The sequence below is a fragment of the Populus alba genome, chromosome 17, assembly GCF_005239225.2.
Source record: "Populus alba chromosome 17, ASM523922v2, whole genome shotgun sequence".
Classification (NCBI taxonomy): domain Eukaryota; kingdom Viridiplantae; phylum Streptophyta; class Magnoliopsida; order Malpighiales; family Salicaceae; genus Populus; species Populus alba.
Window position 1 is genome coordinate 11,546,131 of NC_133300.1, and position 25,626 is coordinate 11,571,756.

At 32.4% G+C, this 25,626-nt stretch overlaps 3 protein-coding genes across 3 annotated transcripts; 1 reads left to right on the forward strand and 2 right to left on the reverse strand.

Moving 5' to 3' along the window:
• The first annotated feature begins 5,929 nt into the window (after window positions 1–5,929).
• Window positions 5,930–8,790, forward strand: LOC118031877 (pyruvate dehydrogenase E1 component subunit beta-3, chloroplastic). Its single transcript, XM_035036396.2, has 4 exons — window positions 5,930–6,244; window positions 6,324–6,436; window positions 6,531–6,574; window positions 7,561–8,790. Exons 1-4 carry the CDS (start codon window positions 6,139–6,141, stop codon window positions 8,531–8,533), a joined length of 1,236 nt encoding a protein of 411 aa, XP_034892287.1. The 5' UTR covers window positions 5,930–6,138; the 3' UTR covers window positions 8,534–8,790.
• Window positions 8,791–12,311: 3,521 nt separating this feature from the next.
• LOC118031867 (thioredoxin H2) lies at window positions 12,312–13,215 on the reverse strand. The gene is made up of 3 exons (XM_035036370.2): window positions 12,929–13,215; window positions 12,731–12,853; window positions 12,312–12,626 (listed from the first exon to the last, which is right to left on the reverse strand). The coding sequence occupies exons 1-3, from the start codon at window positions 13,091–13,093 to the stop codon at window positions 12,492–12,494; spliced, it is 423 nt and encodes a 140-aa protein (XP_034892261.1). The 5' UTR covers window positions 13,094–13,215; the 3' UTR covers window positions 12,312–12,491.
• An 8,365-nt stretch (window positions 13,216–21,580) lies between these two features.
• LOC118031833 (protein NRT1/ PTR FAMILY 2.10) lies at window positions 21,581–25,233 on the reverse strand. Its single transcript, XM_035036327.2, has 4 exons — window positions 24,987–25,233; window positions 24,625–24,842; window positions 22,994–23,547; window positions 21,581–22,801 (listed from the first exon to the last, which is right to left on the reverse strand). Exons 1-4 carry the CDS (start codon window positions 25,117–25,119, stop codon window positions 21,910–21,912), a joined length of 1,797 nt encoding a protein of 598 aa, XP_034892218.1. The 5' UTR covers window positions 25,120–25,233; the 3' UTR covers window positions 21,581–21,909.
• Window positions 25,234–25,626: the final 393 nt, after the last annotated feature.

The following is a 25,626-nucleotide window of genomic DNA, read 5'->3' on the forward strand; positions in this document are numbered from 1 at the left end:
TTAATTTTCTTTCTATTTAATTATCATATTTTCATGACACGTATTCTAGGCTTGACGGGTTAACTTGGTTTGATGGGTTAACCCGGTTAATTCTGGGTAAACCCATCATTTTTTTTTTCTATTTAGTTATCAAACTTTCATGACGCAAATCCCAGGTTTTACGGGATAACCTGGTTTAAATGGTTAACCCAATTAATTCAATTTCTTTTTCTTTTTTTTCATTAGGTTTTTTTCCTTTCTGTTGATTTTTTTTCTTTGTTTTTTTAATTAATCTATTTAATTATCACACTTTTATGACATGACCTTATAACTAGACCCACATCCAATATTTTTGGGTTTGGTTTTACCGTCAAACTCACTTAAACTTGGGTCATGTAAGTTGAATTTTATTGTTAATATTATAAATATTACTCTTAGGTCAGGCGTTGCAGCCAAACCTAAGATTCTTGGGTATAACTTTGCAGAAAAACCCAATATTTTTCAATTTTTATTTTTTTAATTATTTTTTATACAAAAAAAAATAACCTGCAGCATCGCGCGGGTATCAAAGCTAGTTAATATATGAAAGGGCGAGAATATGAAAAATTCAAAATTAATTTTAAAAAAATGATTTAATGACTAGACTAATGCATTGTTTGGCAAAATGCAAATAACATGTTTTTATCAAGTTATTTTAACTAGGATGTCAATTCTCAACTCAAAACCAAACAACGTAAAACATTGACATATATTTTATTAATGCCACCTATTTTGTTCAAATCTCATGCTAAACAAATAAATAAACCGACATGAATATCATTCATGCATCAAAATTTAACTTCCACAAAATAGACACAAACCCAAAAAATAAACTCATAATTCAATGTAAATAATTAAATTATTTCAAAATTTAAACATAAATTAAACCAAATTAACAGTTCGGGGTATTTTGAAATTGGGTCAAAAGTGTTGCTGGAATAATGGTGGCGCGTGGTATATCAGTGCGTGGATTCACGCGTCGCCACTATTAGATAGGCATGAATCGGTAGATCCGATACTCCTTTTCCCCCTCCTTATTTCTACACTGAAGGTTAGACAAAATAACTTATGAGGAAAAAGATCTACTTAGTTAAAGGTTCAGTCTTTTTTTTTTTCTCTTCCTTTCCTTCTGTCGGCGGTGAATTACCGTTACCTGCAAAAGACAAGAAATTCACGTAAACAGTTGACTTTAATTTTATTTTTTAGATCTTATTCTTTCTTCCTCTTAGTTTATTTTTATTTTCTTCTTCTTTTTCTTCAGGTGGCAGATATAGTTGTTGGGTAGCATTTGCATTAATGGTTTTTGTGGGTGGGTTTTAGTCACCGTAGGAGGGTTGGTTGTTATGGGTCTTTAGGTGTTGCTTGTCTGTTGCTGTTGGTAGTCGGCTGAGGGAGAAAGGAAGCTTGATTGCTGTTTTATTTTTGAAATGGGAGAGTGAAGGGATATATCTAGTAGGGGTGAGCAAATTTAGTTCGGTTCGTTTTTTATCAAAAAAAGTAACCAAATCGAATTTTTTTTTTTTTTTAAAAACCGAAACCGGTTCGAACCGACCGGTTTCGGTTTGGTTTTTTAAGGGAAAAAACTGGTTCAAACCGGGTTGGCTTGATTTTTCCGGTTTGGCTCGGTTTTTTTTTTTTTTTTTTCGGTTCGGTTTTTATAAGCCTATAACCGATACCGAAACCGAACCGGTCGGTTTTTTCAAAATTTTAATCGGTTTTTTTTTTTTCAGTTCGGTTTTTTTCGGTTATTTTTTTTTTTCGGTTTCTCGGTTTTTTTGCTCACCCTTAATATCTAGTGTTGCTGGTCCCAATCGCTGTACATTCTAGAGCATCATTAGAAATAAAGCATCAAATTACATTCTAGCAAGGGGCATCATTATGAAAGATCAGGATTGACCTCTCTCCTAAACTATACCCCTATATATATATATATAAAAGCTAATAAGTAATAAAGGAGATGCACGAGGGATATGTAGAATCCACAACATGGTAAGAGCCAATTGTTGTTGTAATTACCTTAATAAGGTCTTATTGGCTTGTATCCTTCATATTGTAATGAAAATGGTTAGAAAGTGCAATAAGTTTCAAAGGTTTGCTCATTTCCCTTACTTTACACCAATAAGATAACAATCTTTTTTCACATGATATTCTTTAAATGATGAATGGATATTTTAAGCTTGTTCCTAAAGTCCTTAAGAAAGAAATTGTTTGTCCTTGTAGTTGTGAATTACTTAATCAAATAGGTTAAGGTTGAAGTCCTAGTTAAAATCACATTTAACAATATGACTTTTTTCATGTGAAAGAATATAATGTATTTATTTAGTTTTATCGAAGTTCAAATCATTGATAATGGCCTATAATTTGATAAAAAAAAAATATAGTTTTAAAGGTTTTGAATTGATCATAAATTCTTCTCAATATCCTATCATCAGAAAAATGGACAGATTAAGCTCACAAATTTGATCATTTTTAATAGGTTTAGGAAGAAATTTGATGGGTTAAAGAAAAAATGGGATGGCATATGGATGACATTTTATTGGCATACAAAACTACTAAAAAATCCTTAATGGGCAAAGTAACATTTTTATTGATATATAAGACAAACCATTATCCTAGCCAAAACTAGTTTCCCTAACTATCGAGTCTAGTGTTATTCTATCAAAATTATTGATAAAACATTTAGGACCAACTTGGACCTCCTAGAAGAAACCTAAATAATGGCACTAGTTTGGAATGAGGTGTATCAAAAAAGGTTGCCTAATATCATAACATTTGAGTAAAAAGTTGATGCTTTTGTATAAAAGATCTAACATTAAGAAAGCTTAAATCTATATGCAATATGGAAGGTAGGGGAAAGCAAGCATCAAAATGCGATAAATCTTAAAAACTCATACACTTAATCAAGACCAACATTTACCATTTATAATATGAAGGGAAGATGTTACCCATTTATAACATTTAGATCATATTAAGTCATACTATTAATAAATAATAATGACTTGTGTAAATCATGAAACATTAATAAAGTGTTGGATTTCATGAAAATCTTTCTTAGAGTATTCTACTAATTAAAATACAACATTTAGGTATACAAACAATAACCCTCTCAGTTTAGGAAAACCATATTGCTTAGGGGCGATCATTTTTGATTTGGTTCGGTTTTTATATATAAAAGTAACAAAATAAAAAAAAATCAAAATTGGTTTAAACCGACCAGTTTCAGTTTGGTTCGGTTATTTTAGAATAAAAATTGATTCAAATTGATTTTTTCGTTTTGACTCGATTTTTTTTTTGGTTTGGGTTCAGTTTGGTTTTTTGAATTTTAGACTTATAAAATTGAAACCAGACCGAACTAGTCAGTTTTAAAAAAATTCTAATCGGTTTAATCAGTTTTTTAGTTTTTATGCTCACCATTTATCCAAGTTTTTTTTGCCAAGTATAAATACAAAATCTCCCAAGATATAAAAGGCCACCTTATCCAAGGTTTTTTTTTTTTTTTTTTTTAATTCATTTAGGCATGAGAACACATCTTGCCTAAGTATAAATGTTTGATCCCTTTTAGGCATATAAAGGGGCACCTTGTCCATGTATAAAGGAAAACAAAGCCCTTCATATATGTGACACTTTTTTTGTTGAACACTTTCCCCTTAAGTACAGAGGCTAAAAAACTTAATCCAAACAAACCATAATTTAAGTCTTACTTGTCAAAACATTATTACAACCTTCTACACACACACACACACACTAGAAAACCCTATTAATATTGAATAGAAAAATAATAGTTAAACTATTTTCCTTCAAGTAGAAAAACTAGAAATGCATAATAATATTGATTGGAAAATTTAAAATAGAAAAAATAAAATTTCTAAATTGATAAAGAAGAAAAAAATAATTAAAATAATATTTATTATTTTAAAAAAGCTCATACATAAGCAAATCAATCTTTAAGTCATGAGTCAATCCATATTTTTTTTTATAGACATCATTTTGATTCTTTTTTATATTTCATAGTTGACCTGATTAAGTTTGAATCGAGTTAAATTAAATTAACTAAATCAACCAGGTTTTCATTGATCGATCAAGTCTTGTTATGTCGACTCCTTCATTGGTTTAATTTTAAACTAGACTCAAATAAGACCTTGGATCATTGGTTTTTGAGTCAACCAATAAGACCGAACCAAATTTAACAATTAGTGTATAATATCCAATTTTTTACCATGTCATGTTTTCATGTTCATCTATTCAAATTGTCATCATTGTATTTTCCACTCCAAATACCCTTAAGCTAATTGTATCTTAAAATAATTAGATTCTTTTTTTTTTTCTTCAATTTGCTCTCAATCTTAACAAAGTAAAAATTATTATAAGAAAATCTAAAAGGTATGGAAAAACTATTATAGCAATCCACAATAAAAAGATAATTTTACATTCCTCAAAACAAAATAAATAACTAGTTATTAGGGATAATAATGTGTATTGAGATGGTTCCATTGATCATTAAAATATTTATGAGGGATATTTTTTTTCCGCATTTCTAATGCACAATAAAATGGCTATATTGCCCTTTAAAACTTCAAAGAAACTCTTTAATTTGTTATTTTTTAAGAATTGATCCCTGTTATTTTGATTTTGATTTTTTTTTTATTGTGAATAATATATAAATTTGAAATTATTTTTCAATTTTATCCCCTTTAGATTTTTTTTATATTTCAAGTTAGATTCCTTTTCTTTTGATTGCTATTTTTTTCACTTTGAATTTTTTTTAAATAACTTTTTTTTCCTCAATTTCATCATTCAATATTAAATTAATTGGAAATTAAACCTTTTGATTTAGCTTGGGTCTAGAATTTCACGGGTTGCGAGTTTTAGAGATTGACCTGGATTTATGAGATTCACCTAAATTTGCTTGATTTTTTTTGTTTTTTTTTCTAAACTCATATTTTTTCAGTTTCATCCTTGAATATTTATTTAGTTAGAGATTGAGCTTCGTTAATTTTTTGTTTTATTATGTTTTGTATCATTTTTCATGAACTATATTATCTCGAGTCTTTAAAGATATTTTATTTTTTTTAATTAGATCAAATTAATTGATTAAATGTAAATATGAGATGCTCATTTTATAATATTTTAAAACAAAAAAAATATTGGGTAGACATCGTTTTATTGGCTCATATAATTATTTGATTAAATAAAAATTTATTCAAAGAAATAAAGTTATTAAAAAAAAATTATATGAACCCCATGTTGTGAGATTATATATTTCAATCTATATCTATTTCTTAGTTCTAATTTAGTATTTATTTATCATTAACAATTTTTGTTTTTTATATACTTATTGGCATGAATTACTCTTGATTTATTTAATTATATGCACACATAAATTTTTTTATTGATCATTTTTTTATGGAAAAAAAACGCATTGAAAGAGTCTATTTATTTATATTTTTCGCTGAAAAATAAAATTATACAACCTGCAAGATTGGATTATAATTGGCTTTTACACTGAAATATTAAAAGTTGGTCCACCACTCCAACCACCCAGTGGGTGACCAACACCATGACCACAACCCTTGTCCAAATCACGTGCCCACTTCCTCTTAAATTACCAAAACACCCCTACTCCATTAACCATAGGAAACAACGAAAACTGTCGACCTAAATTCCAAGAAGTGAAAAAAATAATAATAATAAATAAAAAAATCCCCTACATTACATGACATCCCATCTCTCACGTCTCAATGTATATCGAGGAGTTCATTGAATATAATATATATATATATTTATTTGATTTTAATGGGTTGAATAAACTTAAATAATATAAATATTATAAATGAAATAGTTTTTTTCTAACACGCCTGGAGAGTCGCGCAACAGTAAGTGGCGATGCAAACTATGTTGGTGTTGCTGTTAATTAATTTTGTGGTTCCAAAAAAAAAAAAACGCAGGAATTATAGCTTACTCTCCTTTTCTATTCTGCAGTCCCTCAATTTCTTCGCCCCCTCCTTCCTTCTCTCTCTCTTTTCTCTCCTGCATTTATAAATTGCATCCCTTTCACGTACTTTCTCATACTGTCTTCTTGAAAATCACCAACTTTTTTTGCCATAAAGAAAAGAAGAGCAAATGGCCACCATTTTCCAGGGATTAGGAGGTGGAGCTGCTACAGCTTTAACCAATTCCTTCGATTCAAAGAAATTGCTTTTGCCTTCCACTCGCAGATCCGTCTCGGGTTAGTTTCCTTCCATTTTCTGTAAAAGATTCGTTTTTTTTATGCTTATATAATAATGGGTTTTGAGTTTTGATTTTAGAGAGGAAAGTGAGCTTTTCGGTGGTGAGATCTGATGGGACCGTGAATCTGAATCTTGGGGGTTCTAGCGCTAGAGCTCGCAGGGTTGATCAATTGATTACAAATGCAGTTGCAGTTAATCTCCTCTCCTCTTATTTTAAGTTTGTTCTCCAAGTTTGATCTTGTTTGTAATTGTGTGTGTTTGTCTGTTTATCTTGTTTTGTTTTAGACAAAGGCTGATAGTTCTGCAGCTTCCTCTACATCGAAACCCGGGTATGTTTGCTTCCATTTCTCGACCCACATATGTATGCACTGCTATGCTTGATTTGGTGTAATCTATTCGTTATTTTAGCTCAATATTCATGTCACTCTCTTTAGTATAGCATTCGAATCCGTACGACGACAACAATAATTCCTTTTCTGTGGTTACTGTTATAGGCTGCAATAGGAACCCTGCTGGACATTACTAATCTGTGGACTCTTTGGTATATGACAAATATTGATTATCTATACAACTTGGTTATATTATATATATTCTAGATCGGATAATTGGGTAGATTTTTAGGATACTTAACTGTAGTATTAACAACATACGGTTCCTTTTATTGAGTTTTGGTTTCTTAAGAATATGATAAAGATTAGAGTAGGAAAAAGAATAATCTGAATGTATGCTGTATGAAAGAAATAATGTCGATTAGAAATTAGTAGTTTCATTTTATCTGAATTAACTGAAAGGATAGTTGAAAATTTCTGTAATTTTCACAAAAGACTAATTCCTTAATTTGCTCTCATCTTTAAACAGGATAGTTTCATTTGCATTTCTGCAACTTGAAAGACAAACCATGTTTGTAGGTGTTTGTTTTCTTTTCAACAATTATCTAGGAGTCGTAGGATATGGGTTATCGAGGTCCCAAGCTACGCAAATACCACCACCACAATATCTAGACAGATTTGTTTCGCTTTCAAGTTTCTCTCTTTGAGTAAGAAACTACAAAAAGTGGGCCAATTAGCCCAGCCCTGGCCATGATTGTTGTGGTAGGCTGCCCTGCATTAGTTAGAGAGGCTGTCTGGCTCACTGCCACTTATAGTAATAAACTAATATCTCCGTTGCACATCTTGCCTCTATGCGTGCTTTATCTCTTTTAAGTTTTCTATATTGATGTGCATATGATAAGCTCCTTGTCACCTGCTTGTGGGTAAATAATATTTTCGTATTGCACACTATAAATATGCTTAACAAATCTGCATTGTATATGAAGGCATGAACTACTACTTTTTGAGGCCCTCCGAGAAGGTTTGGAAGAGGAAATGGACAGAGATCCCCATGTCTGTGTCATGGGTGAAGACGTGGGTCATTATGGAGGTTCTTACAAGGTGACCAAAGGCCTGGCTGATAAGTATGGGGATCTCAGAGTTCTTGACACCCCTATTGCTGAGAACTCCTTCACTGGTATGGGCATTGGAGCTGCCATGACTGGCTTGAGGCCAATTATCGAGGGCATGAACATGGGATTTCTTCTTCTAGCCTTCAACCAGATCTCAAACAATTGTGGCATGCTTCACTATACATCAGGTGGCCAGTTTACTATACCAGTTGTCATTCGTGGGCCTGGGGGAGTTGGCCGACAACTTGGAGCTGAGCATTCACAACGCCTTGAGTCATATTTTCAATCAATCCCGGGAATCCAAATGGTTGCATGTTCAACCCCTTACAATGCCAAGGGCTTGATGAAAGCTGCAATCCGAAGTGAGAACCCAGTCATACTGTTTGAGCATGTCTTGCTTTACAACCTTAAGGAGAGAATCCCAGACGAAGAATACATTTGCAATCTCGAGGAAGCTGAGATGGTTAGGCCTGGAGAGCACGTCACTATCTTAACCTACTCCCGGATGAGATATCATGTGATGCAGGCTGCCAAAACCTTGGTAAACAAGGGATATGATCCTGAAGTAATTGATATCAGATCATTGAAGCCATTTGATCTTCATACGATAGGAAATTCTGTGAAGAAGACACATCGTGTTTTGATTGTGGAGGAATGCATGAGAACTGGTGGTATTGGTGCTAGCTTGACTGCAGCTATCACTGAAAATTTCCATGACTACTTGGATGCTCCAATCGTGTGCTTGTCTTCACAGGATGTGCCAACACCTTATGCCGGGACATTGGAGGAATGGACAGTGGTTCAACCTGCCCAGATTGTGACTGCAGTTGAGCAGCTTTGCCAGTAGTTACCCTTAACAGTAGCATAAATAGTCCTTGCTATTGTAGAAGACTTGGCAAGTTCCTCTATTCTTCTTCTCAGCTTTGTCCAAAACTGTCATTGAATTTACTCTGTTGAGAAATTTTGTGTTGTTGAAACTCTCAATTGCTACAGTCCTGTCAAGGTGAGGTTTCCAGTCTGTTCTTGTTTGCTCTTATTGGAAGTACAGCAAATACTATGCATTAGTTGCTGGAGGTAGGTATGTGGAATTGGTTTTTTTTTTTTTTTTTCCTTTTTATTTATCAAGACTTGTTTATGATGATAAAGTTATGCGACCACAGCCCAATTGTTGTGTGTAATGCCCTCAGTTACATGGGGGTAATAAAAGTGAGAGGCCCCCATTCGGACTTTCACATTTGCAGTGATTTGTGCGAAGTTTTTAATTCTTGCCATATTTTCTTATCGGGGATGGTTGTGAACGTGGGGGATTGAAACAGAAAACCCGAGAATGGAAGTAGAAAAGGAACCACAGTTGCTGAAAAAGATGAACTAGAACAGGAACTTGTGCATTCAGTTCGCAGTTATAGTTTTTGTCCCTCTCAAATCAATAGAAGATAATGGCAAGGAATGAAAAAAAAATTATATATTCAAGGAAAAAGAAAAACAAACAATATTTTAGTAAAATTACCGAGGCGGCCTTTTCTCCTCCAAAAGTCGTAACTGCATATATAAACCTTCATCTTACAATTAGTAATGCAATGGAGAGATCCATTAGCAAAAACATGAAGAACATATTAAATCAACCATGGTGGTAAAAATAGGGGTGTTCACTATAGTATAAAAATTCCACCAATAAAAGAGTTAATATGTGATGTAGTTGCCAATAACAATTTATTTGAGCATATATATAAACATAATAGATTGAAAAAAAATGTTAATTATAGTTTTTTGTTTTGTTTTTTTGCAAATGAAGCACTATGGTATATTCAATATTGAAATTTGCTATAGTAGAAATGGACCTAAACATGCGGGAAAATAAATTGATGATGAATCTCAATTGTTATGACACCAAGGTGACATAATGAAACAAACTAAAGAGAACAATCTTCTTCTTGATGTTAAATGGAGCATGATTCATGATAGGTGAGAAATGATGGTTTAAAAAAGAAAAAAAATTATAGCATAAGATAGAAATCATTTAGAAGCTAACGTAGAAGTGCATAGATTCCAAACATATTTAGTTATATATTAAAACCCTACTTTTTAAACCTAAAGATAAGATTAAAAACAAAATTAAGGGCTATGAATGCAAAACAAGAAGCTATATATTTGTTCAATACAAGTTGTAGGGTTCTTGAAGTAAGTCTCTAGCCATATTCTATGCTTTAATATAATTAAGGTATGTTGAAAGTCTCTAGCCATATTCACATGATTCTTATTCATGCTCCTTTTACTCCTGATCTGCATTGTAAGGTAGGAAGATGTTGCCAATATCTTTGTATATTGAAAAAGTGAACCTATAGAGAAAGAAAGAAATTAGATTTCATAAGCCATAAATTACAACTAAATTGCATGTATAATTCTAATATAATAGGTTCTAAATGTTAATGATTCTTAACTATTCTAAAAAATATACAAAATTATTTAAATAGTAGCTAAACCGACCTAGTTAATCAAAACTTGAAATAAATAAAATTCTGAAATCGAATAAAAAAATAATAAGAAAGATAAAGAAGAATTCAAAACAATAACTTTTAAGACTAATTTGGGCATGATCTTGACCTCTCCTGCTTTTGCTTTTTTTTCTTTTTCTTTTTCTTTTTTTAATTGAGCTCTCTTTGTTATCGATATAGAGCACAAATACAAGATCGTGAAATGAAATGGATGCGAGGTAGGAATCATACATGCGGAAATGACTATGGTGGAGCAAATGATGCTCCGATTCTAAAAAAGACCAACTTTGGAATAACAATTGTTGATGCATCTCATAAAGCTTCTAACATTGTTCTAACTGTGACATGGAGCCCTATCTTCATTATTTATAATATAATTATTATATTGTGTTACTTTTATTAAGATTTTCTAGATTTCAAGGAGTCTTACAACATTAAAAAGAGTAAAACTTTTGATTTAGAGGTAAAATTCTATCAAATTGTTTTTTCATGCTCAATTAGGATTGAATTTAATTAAGATTTTATTAATTAGAATATTTTTCTTGTATTTAAACATTTTTGTAGGCTCTTATTTTTGTCAGTAGAGAATTTATGAAATAAAAAACATATTAGATTTTTTCTCTACAATTTTCTGTCAAACTCATGGCAGTTTGATGTCCCTCCCACATAATATACCGAAACTCCCCCTATGAGAGACAATAAGCTCCAGACAGATTCCTAGCCAGCCAACTTCGTTTTAAATACAGGTTTGGTTTGGAAATATGGTGTAAATTATTTTTTTATTTAAATTTAATTATTTTTAATATTTTCAAATTATTTTAATATATTAATGATAAAAATATTTTTTAATAAATAAATAAATAAATATTATTTTAATATATACATCCTTATTGCGCCAACACGCCCTTTGCGTGCACAAGCTAATTTTCGAGACATGCAGCGCGCCACCATACATGAAAGGCAAAGCACAAATTGACATCAAAGTATAGTTAGATTCTGTCTTCCAAAAACTCCCTTAAAATCCGACAAAGGCTAGCACAAATTCTTAAGCGATAACCACTAGACATTCAGAAGCATCGCAAAAAGCAAAATACTTTTATGCTAATCCTCTTCCATTTCTTTGATGCTTTTCTGTCACGGACTTGAAGCATCTATGCTTTTAAGATTTTCATCTTTATAATCTTTCAACTTTTTAAGTAGTAAATTATGCGTTCTTACTCCTCAAGTTTAAGATTCCTCACCTAACACATTGAATGGGCTAACTCGTATGATTCATCTTCCAGCGTATATTTGGGGTTTCGAGCCTCCGAAAGAAGGATCGGGAGGACATCGGAATGCTTGCCTCTGCAGTTTACCTGCAAGTGATGAGCGCCCTGATCTTCTACTTGCTGCTGCTTTTGTTATTGCTAGGCTGGTCAATGAATGTCAACTCTGTCCTGTATATCCAATACAAGCAGTAAAATCACTTATTTGTTGTTCTATTCTATCATGGTCAAATTGCTACCCTGATGGATGCCTACGCGAATTGGAGCTTTGCTGCTATTGAAGGGAGTGGTTGAGGTAGTCTGGCTTTACAACCTCTTCTGATCTTCATACTTACAACCCCTTCGACGTCCTATGTGGTGGTCTTTCACTTTGATTCATCTCCAACTCAACCAGATGAAAATAAACTAACAAGTGTAATGGAGGAAATCATTAAAATGGGCGTGCTTTACTGCACTCTGTCAAGCTTGTCATTTGTTCGTAATGCCTGTCACGTCTAATGAAATACCAAAGAAGCATGACACTGAACAGGCTATAAAGTATCAAAATGCAGATGCAACAAACCCTGTAATGGACTTGGTTTAACCATTGAACAGATAACAAAATGGAAGTTGGCATGCAACACTTAAGTAGATGATCTTTGTTTAATATTATAGCCTTCAGAATATTGAACATTCCCTGTATTGTAGTCATGCTTCGGAATAAGAAGCAAACAGATTATACACACAATTTAGAAGAAGAAAAAAAGAGTCCTGTAAATGTGTATAAACAAATCATTTAGCATTCTTAGAATCCACAATTGTCACCTACATTTGGATGAATGATTTATTTGTATGCAAAGCATATTTTCCAGAAAAGAAAAACCAAGCATTGAATGCAAAAGATCACACAGATTCCAAGTTTCAATGAGTACATAAATAATCCTTGCCATTTTTCATTCAACTTCAAGAAAAAGATGGAAATAGTAGCAACTAACAAGCTTCAATTCTTTTATGCTTAAGCAAATAAAGATGGACGGGGAACCACGAGATTGAAGAATCAACAAGCAGCTTAACGAGGCCTGTGTTTTTCAATCTTCCTCTGAAGCTCCTCTTTCTGAGCTCCCACTACCCTGTCCACTTCATTCCCTTTCTTCACCAACACAAATGTTGGCATTGCCTGCACCCCAAACTCTTGTGCCACGTCCTATATCACCACCACCCCAAAGGAAAACCCAAAAATAAAAATCAAATCAAACAATAATTAATTGGGTTTGCTTTTTATAAAGAAATAGAGTAGTTAGTGCTTACAGGCAATTCATCGACATCGATCTTGGCAAACTGAACATCAGTAAATTTGGCAGCCATGGCATGAACTGCTGGTTCCATGTGCTTGCAGGGCCCACACCAAGATGCCGCGAAATCAATCACCATCTATTATCCAAAATCAATCAATTACATGTAAAGAGAGACATGATGATAGATAGATAGATGGATTGATTGTGTTACCAGCTGGTTGGTGTTTTTTATGGAATTAAAGTGGAGCTGCCAACGGGCTGAGGAGTGGAACGCTGTCACACCCGATTGACCATCCAATGCTGAATCTTCTCCGGCGGCTGAGGCTCCAAATAAGTAAGACAGTATAGATCCAATGGAAGACAGTACGGCTCCCATCTTTCTTTTTTTCTTCTCTGTGTTTTTTCTTTTTTAGCTAATGCAGAGCAAAAACATAGAAATCTAAGTAAATGAGGGGATATAGGGTTCCTTTTATTGCCTGCTCTACCAGGACAAGGACGGCTCTGTTTGTGAGGACAATTGATGACTAAAATATTATTCAGTCCTTGTGTTCCTAGAAAACTAAACTTGTTGTCATTGTACTTTAACCTACTTCATATTTAATAGACATTGTGTTTTCACTTTTCATATTGTTTATAATCTAACTATTTTATGATATGGTAGGAGTAAATGAATAAAAAATAGTTGATGATCAAAGTTTGTAAAATGATTAACCTGTACTTTTTTAAAATATTCATAAATGTTAATGTATAATATTATATAATATTACATATCATGAAAAATAACAACCTTAGAACATTTCCAACGTATGAGGGAAATGAAAAGCCAAATGCTAAATATTATACTTTAGCTTTTATTTTTTTTGGTTTTTTCATTCCAACACAGCACCCAAACAAATAGTCATTTGGCTATTTGTTTGCTGGCTAGCTATTTCTACATACATTTCACTGTAGAAATGGCTAAAATAAATAATTGTTGGCAAACGACTATTTTTATAGCCGTTGACCAACAACTCTTTTTTTTTTTTTCTTTAAATGCAGGAGAAATTTTCTTTAAATGCAAGAGGAAATAACTTGTAATTTTAGAATTTTGTATTGTGCCTAACCCTTCTCTCAAGTTTAGAAAAACAAGAATTAATTATTCTCCGGTTAATTAATAACATCGGTTGTGTTAATTAGCTGAAATTAAAAGGTATCCTTGTTTAAAAGCTTTTTCTATTTTCTCTTTTATATCTCTTGATTTTTTAGACCTTTTGTTGTTAATTTAATATTTGTGATGATTTTTATTTCTTTATTATTTTATGTTTTTAATATGAGTTAAGGAAGACAATTTTTATTTATGTTGTTATCTTTGATAAAATTGAGAGGAATTAATAATGGTAGTTGATATTGATAAAAATATAGAGTGACATATTTAAAATTTATTTTTTATTGTCTATTTTAATTTGAAGTCAATTATATTTTGTCTTGTTGAAAATGCAATTAAACCAGCATATCAATTCTCTTTTAGTTTCAAAAAATGGTCAAATTGTTATGTTAGAACATGTAGGAGGCAATGCTTATTATTAATTCGCATGTATAAAAGCTACAAAATTGCTAGACATTGAATGTGAGCTTCTTCTACACTCTCTTATAAGGTTTTAACTTGAGTTTTTTTTTTTTTTTTTTAATGTAGATGGATTCAAATTTTCCAAGCTCTTTTACCAACTTTCTTATGAGTGAGTTAGAAGATATTCTCTCTCAACCAAGTGATTCTAATTAATTAATTGATGACTTAACATACTCAAATTTAAATGTCAATTCGGCAAAAAAATCACAAAGAAGTAAAAATTTATCACTAGAGGAGGATTGTTTACTTGTCTCTGCATGACTAAATACAAGTAAGGATCCAATTACAAGAGTTGAACAACAAACAAAACAGTTCTGGGCTCACGTACATGCTTACTTTGTAGAGAATGGAGGAAACTTGAATAATCGTTCCCAAATAAGCATCTCAAGTAGATGGCAAGAAATAAATAGAGAAGTAGGTAAATTTGTTGGATTTGTTACTCAAATTGAAAATCATCAGCAAAGTGAAATGACCGAAGAATCAAGGGTAATGTTAATATTCATTTCTATGTTAAATTGTTTAACACATATTTTAACATTATTTAATTAATTTATTTTTTTACCAGATTAATGATGCTCGGTAAATGTATGCTTCTTGCGTTGGCAAACGATTTCAACTAGAACATTGTTGGGTTATCTTAAGAAAAGAACCCAAATGACAATTTGAGCGTGCAAGTCAACATCAAAGGTCAAATAAGAAACAAAAAAGTCATGTCAATGCAAGTCCGGCTTCATCAACTCCATCTACCCCTGATTCTGTTTGTTTAGGAGAAGATAGTGAACCGTTGATTTATCAAGATAGACCAATCAGTCAGAAGGCTGCAAATGAACAACTTAAACGTAGACAAGAAAAAGATAAAGTTGGGGAGGTATCTGTAACAAATCTCTTACAACAATTCAGGGATACTCTAGTTGAAATTGAGGATAAGAAGAAACAAGACAGGAAAATTATGTTAGAGCAACAAGCCATGATGATTCAACAAAGTTAAGAGAAAAAAGAATTAGATAGGATTGAGAAAGAAGAACAAATTATGAAAATGAATATTTCTAATTTGGATCCAATTTCTGTAGCGTATTTTCAAAATAGAGAGTTAGAAATTATGCAAAAGAGGGGTTTTAATTTTTAATTAACTTTGATTGATTTATTGTAATGTAATGTATTTTTAATTAAATATGTAGAAAATTATTGGTTATTTTAAATATATTGTTATGAAATTGATATCAATTCATAATACTTTTTTAAAGTTCCTCTAACACTTAACAATAATAAGTAGGATTAATTAACTTAAAAGATAACAACCATAATGAAAAACAAAAAACATAAAAAACTTGAAAATTATGATAACATAAGAAGTTCAAATCTAAAGATTCAACTCGTTGCCATATTGTTCCCACAAATATTCAATCAAATCTTCTTGTAGTTGAGAGCTAGTTGCTCTATCCCTAATCCGATTATGAGTTTGAAAAAAATCATGTAGTTCTGGTATTTCACCATGTGACACTAATATAAGGAATTGACTTCATGTTCATGGTCAAATCCAAGGTTCATTGCTCCTTCGTCCTCAATAATCATATTATGCATTATTATGCAAGCTTTCATAATATATACAAATGTTTTTTCATCCCAGTATTGAACAGGTCCACGTGCAATTGCAAAACGAGATTGAAGCACCCCAAATGCCTGCTCCACATCTTTTCTTACAGACTCTTGCTTGCTTGCAAAATATTTTATCTTTACTCCTAATGGTCTTGGGATTGTCTTAACAAAGGTTGACCAATTAGGATAAATCTCATCTGCTAAATAGTATCCCATTGTCTATTCATGCCCATTAATTATATAATTGACAGGAGCAGTACGACCTTTAACAAGTGCAGTAAAGATAGGTGACCGATCAAGAACATTAATATCATTTAATGATCCAAGCATTCCAAAAAAGGCATGCCATATCTAAAGATCTTATGAAGCCACAACATCTAGAATTATAGTTGGTTCACGATAATGACCAGTATACATCTCATGCCATGCAATTGGACATTTCTCTCATTTTCAATGCATACAATCAATGCTCCCTAACATCCCTGGAAATCCACGCTGCTCTCCAATTGATAATAATCGACAAATAACGGCCTCGTTTGGTGCCTTTAGATACCAATCACCAAAAACTTCTACGATTGCTTTAACAAAAGCTCTAAGACTTTCTATCGCAGTGGTTTCTCCAATTCGAAGATTTCATCAGTAAGATCTATAGGAATACCATATGCAAGTATTTTGTGAGCTGCAGTTACCTTTTGAAGGCAAGATAAAACAAGAACACCAAGAGCATATGTCCTTTATTTGAAATATGGATTATGAGCTTCCACTACATTTGCAATTCAAAAAAAAAAAAGACAACAACTCATCCTAAATCTTCTTCGAAATTGACTTTTAGTGAATTTAGGATTTTATGCAAAATAATCATTATATAACCTTAACTCACCTTCCTTTTTATTAGGATTGACAATATTGTGACTAGGAATAGAGCCACAATACCTTGTTCTCCGCCTTTGATTATTTGATTCTTCTTCAGCAACTACAACAGTAGCAATTTGAAAAGCAAACACAGGAGTATCATCATCAAAATCAAAAGCATCATAAAAATTAAAATTAGAATGATTCATGATGAATTTTAATGAAATATAACAAAGATTGGAGAGAAGAAAATGACGAGAAAAAATATTAAGGTATATGAGAATATTTATAGATGGATTATTTTTTCAAATTGTAAAATCTTAGAATGTTGGTGTTAATTTTTTCAAAATTTGAAATTTTAAAATTTAAAATGTTGGCGGTTATGTTGGCGGTCATTTTTTCAAAGTTTGAATTTGAATTTACTTTTAAAAAATTAAATTTTTAACAATAACATATAAAACTTAAAATTAAAAATATTCATATAAATAAAATTTAAATTTAATTTTAAATTATATCTTTTAAATTTTATATTACTTCATTAATTTTATATTACTTTTATAAATTACTCATATTAATTATATAATTAATAACATCATAATTATATTATATATAACATATCTAAATTAGTTATATAATTATATTAAAATTAATTTAACATGAAATATATTAAAATATAATTGGCTTTTCTAAATAGCTTTTTATCATTGGAATGCACATAATCAAAAAAGATATATTTACACTATTCAAAAAGCCATTTTCTCCTTTTGACTCTTCAATATAGCATTTCTCATTGGAGATGCTCTTATAATCTAAATCCTAGTACAACTTATACTTTTTATTTGTGTGTGTCCTTACTGTAGTTGTATGTGTTTTTGTTAAATTATAATATCCATTATTTTAATTGAACCTAATTGATCAATGTTTTAATGTGAATTCTAATATTTTTGGTCAATGGTCGATCTCAGTTATCTTCAATGGTTGATGGTCGATTTCACGGTTGATAGTCATTTTATATTTCCTTATTAACTTATAAAGTGAACAACTATTGTTCTTAATTAAATGACATGTGCTTGTTTATTTTTAGTATAAACAATGCCCATATACTCTTTTATTTAGAATAAATGAAGGAATATTGACATACCTTTTATCTCAAATTGATTTAAAAAATCCACCATTGGATAATGCAGATAGCCAATTATTATAATAGATTGGGCTTAATCCTATTTTGTAATAATCATGTTTATGGTAAATCATTAACACCACATGTTAGTATGATTGGTGTTTATTTTTTATTGATTATTGACTAAATGATTGGTCTTTTTTTATTCCAAAACTAGTTCTCTTAGTAAGGTATATCATTATTGTATTTAAATGTTGTATCCTTCAAAATTAGGTTTTTGTTAACTAACCTTATAGTCACCTTTTTTAGAATTAGGAAATATTTGTGATCATTAGTCTATTTGACATCCTCATCATTGAGTTTTGATGACTTATATTATGTCTAATGCTTATATTATTTTTTCTAATAGGCTTTCTAGGCCTCAAGATCTTGAGCTCTTGTTGTGTACCATTATGTTCAGCCCCCCCAAGTCCTTTTTAATGGGTATAATTATATGAAAAGTTGGATATTTCACTTGGCCACCTTGGTCTATTTTATTCTTACTAATAGGCTTATTAACATTTTTTAGCTTTCTTAATACAATAACCTCAAATGTTTATCCATTTCTAAGTTTTATGACTGATATCAGTTGTTGCTCAACTTCTTCAAAATCTTTTTCAAAGTTTGAATTGGCATTTAATGAGCCTTCAACACTTTGTTGAAATAGCCAACTAGGCATGTTCCCTAACTTGTTGATCAACAAAAAATCCTTAAGTATAGAAAGATTAAGATTGGCTTGGTGAAAGGCAACTTACGAGGCACTAAACTACCCAATTATTGGTTAAGATAGTTTTAAATAAAGTGGTTGGGTCGTGTATTTGGCTTAAGACTACATATACACTTGTAGAGTAGATGACACCTCATTAGCAATCAGCTGAACTTGTTATGATACATGTTATCTCAATTGTTAAAGTTATTTTAATTAAAAGAGAAAAAAAGCCTTGTAGGGCAACATTTATGTGTTTGAGTTGTAAGGAGATTTTTAGTGTAAGATATGAAGGAAAAAAAATTTTAAAAAAATGAAGTTCCTTACCTTTGAGTTCAATATTGTTTATATAACCTTGAACTCACATGTGCATGTTATATCTGAGGGTGGAATGGTGAATATGCTTGCTAACTATAATTATACACTACTTGGGAACAAAGGCCTAAAATGATAATGAGCCATTGCAAAAACTTACTTTTATTTTAGAGTTTGTGTATAACATACAATTGATGATGGCTCTTAGACTAATCATTTATTTGACACTTGGATGGGAGGCATGCTAATATTTATTGTATGTATGATTTGTCCTTTTGGTTGGTAACTAAGGATAAATTTTGGTTCAAATAGTTTGGTTTGAATAAAAAAAATCTAATTGAACCAAATTTTCTTTTTAAAATTTTGAACTGAATTGAATAATCAAATCAAACCAATCAATTTGGTTCTATTTGATTTGATTTTATTTTAAAAAACAAAACCCAATAAGTCTAATTCAATTAATAAGACTTTTTGTTAAGCTATTTTTAACATGCTTTAATTTAATGGGTCTTTAGTTTGCCTTTAGTTTATAATGAGCCTTTTTATTTTGTTTAGTTCAATTTGATTCGGTTTGGTGTTTTTGTTTTAACTTTTAAAACTAAAATCAAACTGAATTGAATTTATTTTTTTATTATTCTAACCAAAATTATTCAAATTTCTTTGAAAACTATTTTTTAAAGTTAATTTTGTATCATATTCTATAAATAATTCGATTAATTTTCTCACATTTACAGGGAGTAGAACATGTTTAACCAGGATAAAGTGTGGTCATACTCGAGAGCATCCACTATTAAGATTGAGGCTTCTATTTAGAATAAGGTGGCCCCTATTATCTTAAGCCCATTGGTGCCCAAGTACGCTCTAAGCTTACTCAAGCCCGAATATATATATATATTAAGTAATATACTAAAAGGCGTGGGGAAACTACTGTAGCTTCCCACGCTTTTTACTTATTTTATTATTAATATATTATATTAATATAATTATTATATTATATTATAACATATATTAACTGTCTTTTTTAAAAAAAAAATTCTCTTAATAATTTTTTTTGTTTGAATTAGTTTATTAATGTTATTTTTTTTTTATTTAGATATCAAACTTTTATGATATAGATCCCGGGTTTGATGGCTTAACCTGATTTAACGGGTTAACCCTGAATTTTTTTTCTTTTTAATTAATTTTTTTCGTTTAATTTAATTTGTTAATGTTAAATTTCTTTCTATTTAATTATAATTTTCATGACACGTATCTCGGGCTTGACGAGTTAACTTGGTTTGACAGGTTAACCCAGTTAATTATAGGTAAACCCATCAATTTTTTTTTTCTATTTAGTTATCAAACTTTCATGAAGTGGATCCCAGGTTTGACGGCTTAACCTGGTTTGACGGGCTAACCCAAAATTGTTTTTCTTTTTAATTATTTTTTTTTGTTTAGTTTAGTTTGTTAATGTTAAATTTCTTTCTATTTAATTATCAGACTTTCATGATATGTATCCCGGGCTTGACAGGTTAACTTGGTTTGACGGGTTAACCTTGTTAATTATGGGTAAACCCGTTAATTTTTTTCTATTTAGTTATCAAACTTTTATGACGCGGATCTCAGGTTTGATGGGTTAACCTGGTTTAAAGGGTTAACCCAGTTAATTCAATATTTTTTCTTTTTCTTCATTAGTTTTTTTTTCTTTCTATTGGTTTTTTTTCTTTGGTTTTTTTTAATTAATCTATTTAATTATTACGTTTTTATGACACGATCTTATAGCTAAACTCACATCCAATGCTCTTGGGTCCTGTGTTTACTCTAGGGTCAAACACTGCAGTCAAACCTAAGATTTTTGGGTATAACTTTGAAGAAAGACCTAACACTTTTAATTTTTTTTTAATATTTTTTATGTTAAAAAAATTAACCCGCGGCATCGCGCGGGTCATGTAACTAGTATATTACCAATTCTGTCCTGACTGGAATGATGTATATAGCTCGTATATACCTTAAAAGGCATTCTATGAAATATAATGTACACATCATGAATTTGTCTGCATTTCGTATGCATATTCACCAGGCATGTCAAACAAAGAAAACTCTTATAATTAAAAACTCAAAAATTACCAATTCTATTTGTGTAATAAGAAATTACCAAACTCTCGACAAAATCCAAAATCATATATTCCATTGTCTCCTCTCTTTCTCACTTCACATTCACTGAGCTATGGCATGTTGATGTTGAGATTTAGCTAATCCTTCTCTAATCCCATCTGGTGTTAAAGTTGAGATTTAGCTTTTGGTTTCAGTGATTCTTCATTTGTTACTGTCTGTGGGTTTTGTTGTTTGATCTGGTGGACTTATTCTTGCTTTATTTGGATCAATCAATTACATGGGTTATAGTGATAATATCAGTTGTGTGGGTTTCGTCACAGGGAAGGGGGACTTTAATCTTGTTGTTTCTAAATTCAATTTGAAGATGAATTCTACACTTCGACAGCTCATGTGTGGTTATAATCTTATGGTTTGGCGAGATTCAGGGGTTTACGGTTGGAGATGGTGGCCAGTGAGGGATCAAAGGAAAGGAAGGTGACGGATCAAGGAAAAGGAGGGTGCCGACCATGTTTAGTGTCTAGCATAAGAAGATGGGTGGAATGGCAAGTGGTTTTCTTTTTTATTCAATGGATATTTTATACAACCAGATACTTCATAGGAACAAAGCTAGCTAACAATGTCAGCCCGAGTGTGTGTGTGTCTATATATATATATATATATATATATATATATGGCAGGTTTTATAGCCAGAGCTCCTTACAGGGTGACAACATTCCATGAGGTATGTTATGGTTCTAATTGAGAATAGTGCTTGCATTTCTCTTGCTCTTCTCTCTAAATGAACTCCTTGACGTGTTGATGCTGGGAAGGAAAACGACTGGCAGTACGTGGTCCAGTTCCATTCAAGGCTTGAAGCTTTCCTATTCATACAATATGCTTCTGCGGTCCCTTTGCAGCCATCTCCACTGTGGAATTATCACCATCTTTGTATCTATACCATTTGGCACACAAAAGAAAATAGCCGAAGTTGAGGATCCCCAGACCAACGATCGCGTAATAGAAGCAATCCAGTTTCCCCTTGTTAAGATCATCGTCCAACCAGTCTCCAGATTTACTCCCTGAAGTAATGCGTTGGACCATAGAAACTAGGAAACCACTTAGATAATTAGAGATAGCAACACCTGCGAAAAAGGATGAGCCAGCGATACTCCTCATATTTTCTGGGAATTGCTTGTAGTAGAACTCGATCTGTGCAATATAATTGAAACCCTCTGAAAGTCCAGAGAGTGAAAGTTGTGGTATCAGCCACATGGCAGACATTGATGATATAGCGCCTCCTTTACTTGTAATGCCTAAGGTTGGCCTTGTTAAAGCAATGTGCCTTCTGTTTCCTTCTACCACCCCAGAAACGATCGTGCAAAGCATTGCTAGAACCATTCCAATTCCCATTCTTTGAAGCAATGTTAGTCCACCTTCTTTGCCAGTGAGCCTTTGAAGAAACGGAACAATGATTCGGTCATAGAGGGGAATCCAGATGGTTAGGGTTATCATTGTAAAGATTACGTACGTTGCGGCAGGCACCTCAAAACTGGTGCCCAGACGTCTATCCATCTGAAGGGCTTGGAAAACTGCATAAGTCTGTTGCTGGATCAAGGGAATATGATAAAGTATGGATGTTGACCATATGGGAATTATCCTCAGCAAACACTTCACTTCCTCGACTTGTTGGATGCTACAAAGTTTCGATGGGTTAGTAGCTGAACCATCCAAATTAATTTGATCTCCATCTGTAATGATTGCAGCTTTGTCAAGATACCTGCAGTGGTCGTGATCATTGAGTATTAAAAGTCAAAACGAAAAAAAAAAAAAATTACCTCTGATTCTGTAATTGGCAATCAAATAATTAATTTACGCTGCCGAGTCTTCACACACGAAAGTGCTCCACTGACGATGCTGTTGTATAAAATGATTCATGCTAAAATGTTGTCCAGAAATTAATCCTTCTCACCTAAATTGTTCAGTGCGAGGAAGCTTAGAGTTGATAGATTTGGCCGGAACGTCGCTGAAAAGAGAGACAGTTGAGTTTTCTGGAAGCTTCAGGCCTCGTTTCTTCGTAGCAGCAACAATTACATGCACCACACTACTTATGGGGCTGCCTTCAGGTTTCACTATAACATAAATTCTTGTTCCCACGAAGAACATCACACAAGAAAGCAGCATTAGGAATGCCGGAATTCCGAAACCAATGGGCCAGCTAATGTTTGATTGCACATAGACAATGCCAGTCACCGATACCATCACGGCGAACGTGAAGGTAAAGTAGTACCAATTGAAGAAACTGTTGATACCCCTCTTGCCGGATTCAGTATTGGGATTGAATTGATCTGCTCCAAAGGCTAGGTTGCAGGGCCGTATGCCACCAGCTCCGATTACCAAAAAGGCAAACGCACTCAGCAGGAAGGCTATTTGCCAAGTTGTTGGCCCAGCGCACGCACCTCCTGGCGCACACTCTGGAGGGTGCAGAGTGGGGATTGCTGCTGTTAGCATCAACGCCACCATTCCCTGAATCGAAACAGATGACAAAAAAAAATTAATATGGGAAGTCATACTAGATATATAGAACATGATACAAAAAGCGTAGTAGAAGAAAAGAGCAGCCGTAATAATTATATACTTGACGTCGTTGGGAAATAAAAGAAATTTATCCTCACTGGATTTACTGCCACGAACTCCGCGCAGACAGGAATACTTAAACAATTGTATATATAAATTATCGACAAATCAATTCGTGGTGTCTGAATAAAAACATTGTGTGCTGTTAAATGAAGTACAGTATAGTTGATTGTTTTTTAAATAATTTTTTATATTAAAATATATGTTAATAATATTTTTTAATTTTTTAAAATTATTTTTAATATTAACATATCAAAATAATTTAAAATATAAAATTCATATTAAATTTTAGTAAAAAAATAATAATAAATTGTTCCCAAACGGTGTATGAAACACAGAACATGACATAAGTAAACAAGTGCAAGTTTTAGAATGAGAACCACGGATTGAAAGAGTTGAGTAACTTTCATTATTTCGTGTTTGAGTAAAATAATTTATATTTTATAAAATATAATTAACAAAGATAAAAATTATTGTCCAATGTTCTCTGTGACCTGCTGCACCGTAACTCCCACAACCACAGACCGAAAGAGTTTTCTTTCGACTGTAATTCAAAGAGAAAATATATAACTAGGACAAGTTTTTCCCCTTTTCTTTAAAGATGACACCTACCAATATAACCTAAAGTAGCACGAAACTGTCAATAAGTGAAGCATGCATTTTTTTAATTCCATACTCAAAACATATGTCAATGAATTGCATGTGAAGACAAGATCTGCGCTGTAAGTCTCATCAACTTGAGACCAAGAAGGTAAAACAAAAGTCTAGACTCTAAATTTGTTTAAATCCTAGGAAGTTGAAAGTGCTTAGGTGGTAGCATCGTGCTACAGCTATCCCTGTGCTTTTGCAGGGTCAACACTGGCCTCAACTCCCTTCACTTGCTTCATTGCTGAACAACATCTTTTCCCTTTCTTCTGTTTTCCAGAATAATTCAAGAGGCGAGTTGTAAAACAAGCAGAAACTTACCAAGAAAGAAGAGATCGAAGCGAAACCCAAAGTTTTGTAGCGTCCAAAGTAAGTGTCAGTGAGGTAAGCTCCAAGAAGAGGTGCCAAGTTTGTGGTTCCACTGAAGACGTTAAGGAATGTGGTGGCAGTGACACCCTTCATGTTGAAAACTGTTGTCAGATACACAACAAGATTTGTCAAGGAACCAACTGTGCCAAGCTTCTCAAAGGTCTCGTTTCCTGCACATATACAGACACATATAAATGTCATATAGATCATGAAGAGATCACGTACGGGCATGAACAGACTTTAACATCCAAAAAAACAAACTTTTTCTGCCTATGAAAAGAGAGATCAGACAAAAATAAGCTGTGTGAGCTTACCAATGACAAAGGGCATGGCTTTAATTCCTCCGTATTTAACCTCTGGCTCGTCATCTGAGGTGGTTTTCTCCTCCCTTCCATTCTCCATGGAGGTCTCGAGGGACGTGGGAGTCTTTTTCTCTTCATCCCCCATCTTACAAGAATGATATTTGGGACACTCTCTAGTCTCTACTATGAAGATAGAATTAGAGATGAGAGCTTATTATTGTATGAAACTTCTATCGTCGACGTTGCTGCCTTTAAATAGAAGTGTTGGTACGTCAGCCAAAGAAAAATGCTCCAATCTCTTTAATAATATAATAATATAATAATATATATATACACACACACACACACACGGAACACAACTTTTCATCATCGTAGATCCATTTAATTGAATAAAATACAAAAAATATCTAGTTTACTCTTATACATACTCTTATACACAGAGAGAGAGAGAGAGAGAGAGAGAGAGAGAGTCGTGAACCGTGTGGATATTAGAAGGCACCGTGTGTAGGCATGGTAACGTATTATTGCTCGATGGTGACCGGCGACAGGGGCTGACATGTCCTGTAGAAAGCCATATGATCGTTCATACGTAAGAACAGCCGTATAGATAGATATCTCTTCGAAATTGCCTGCCTACCGCCTTGCCTTTCTT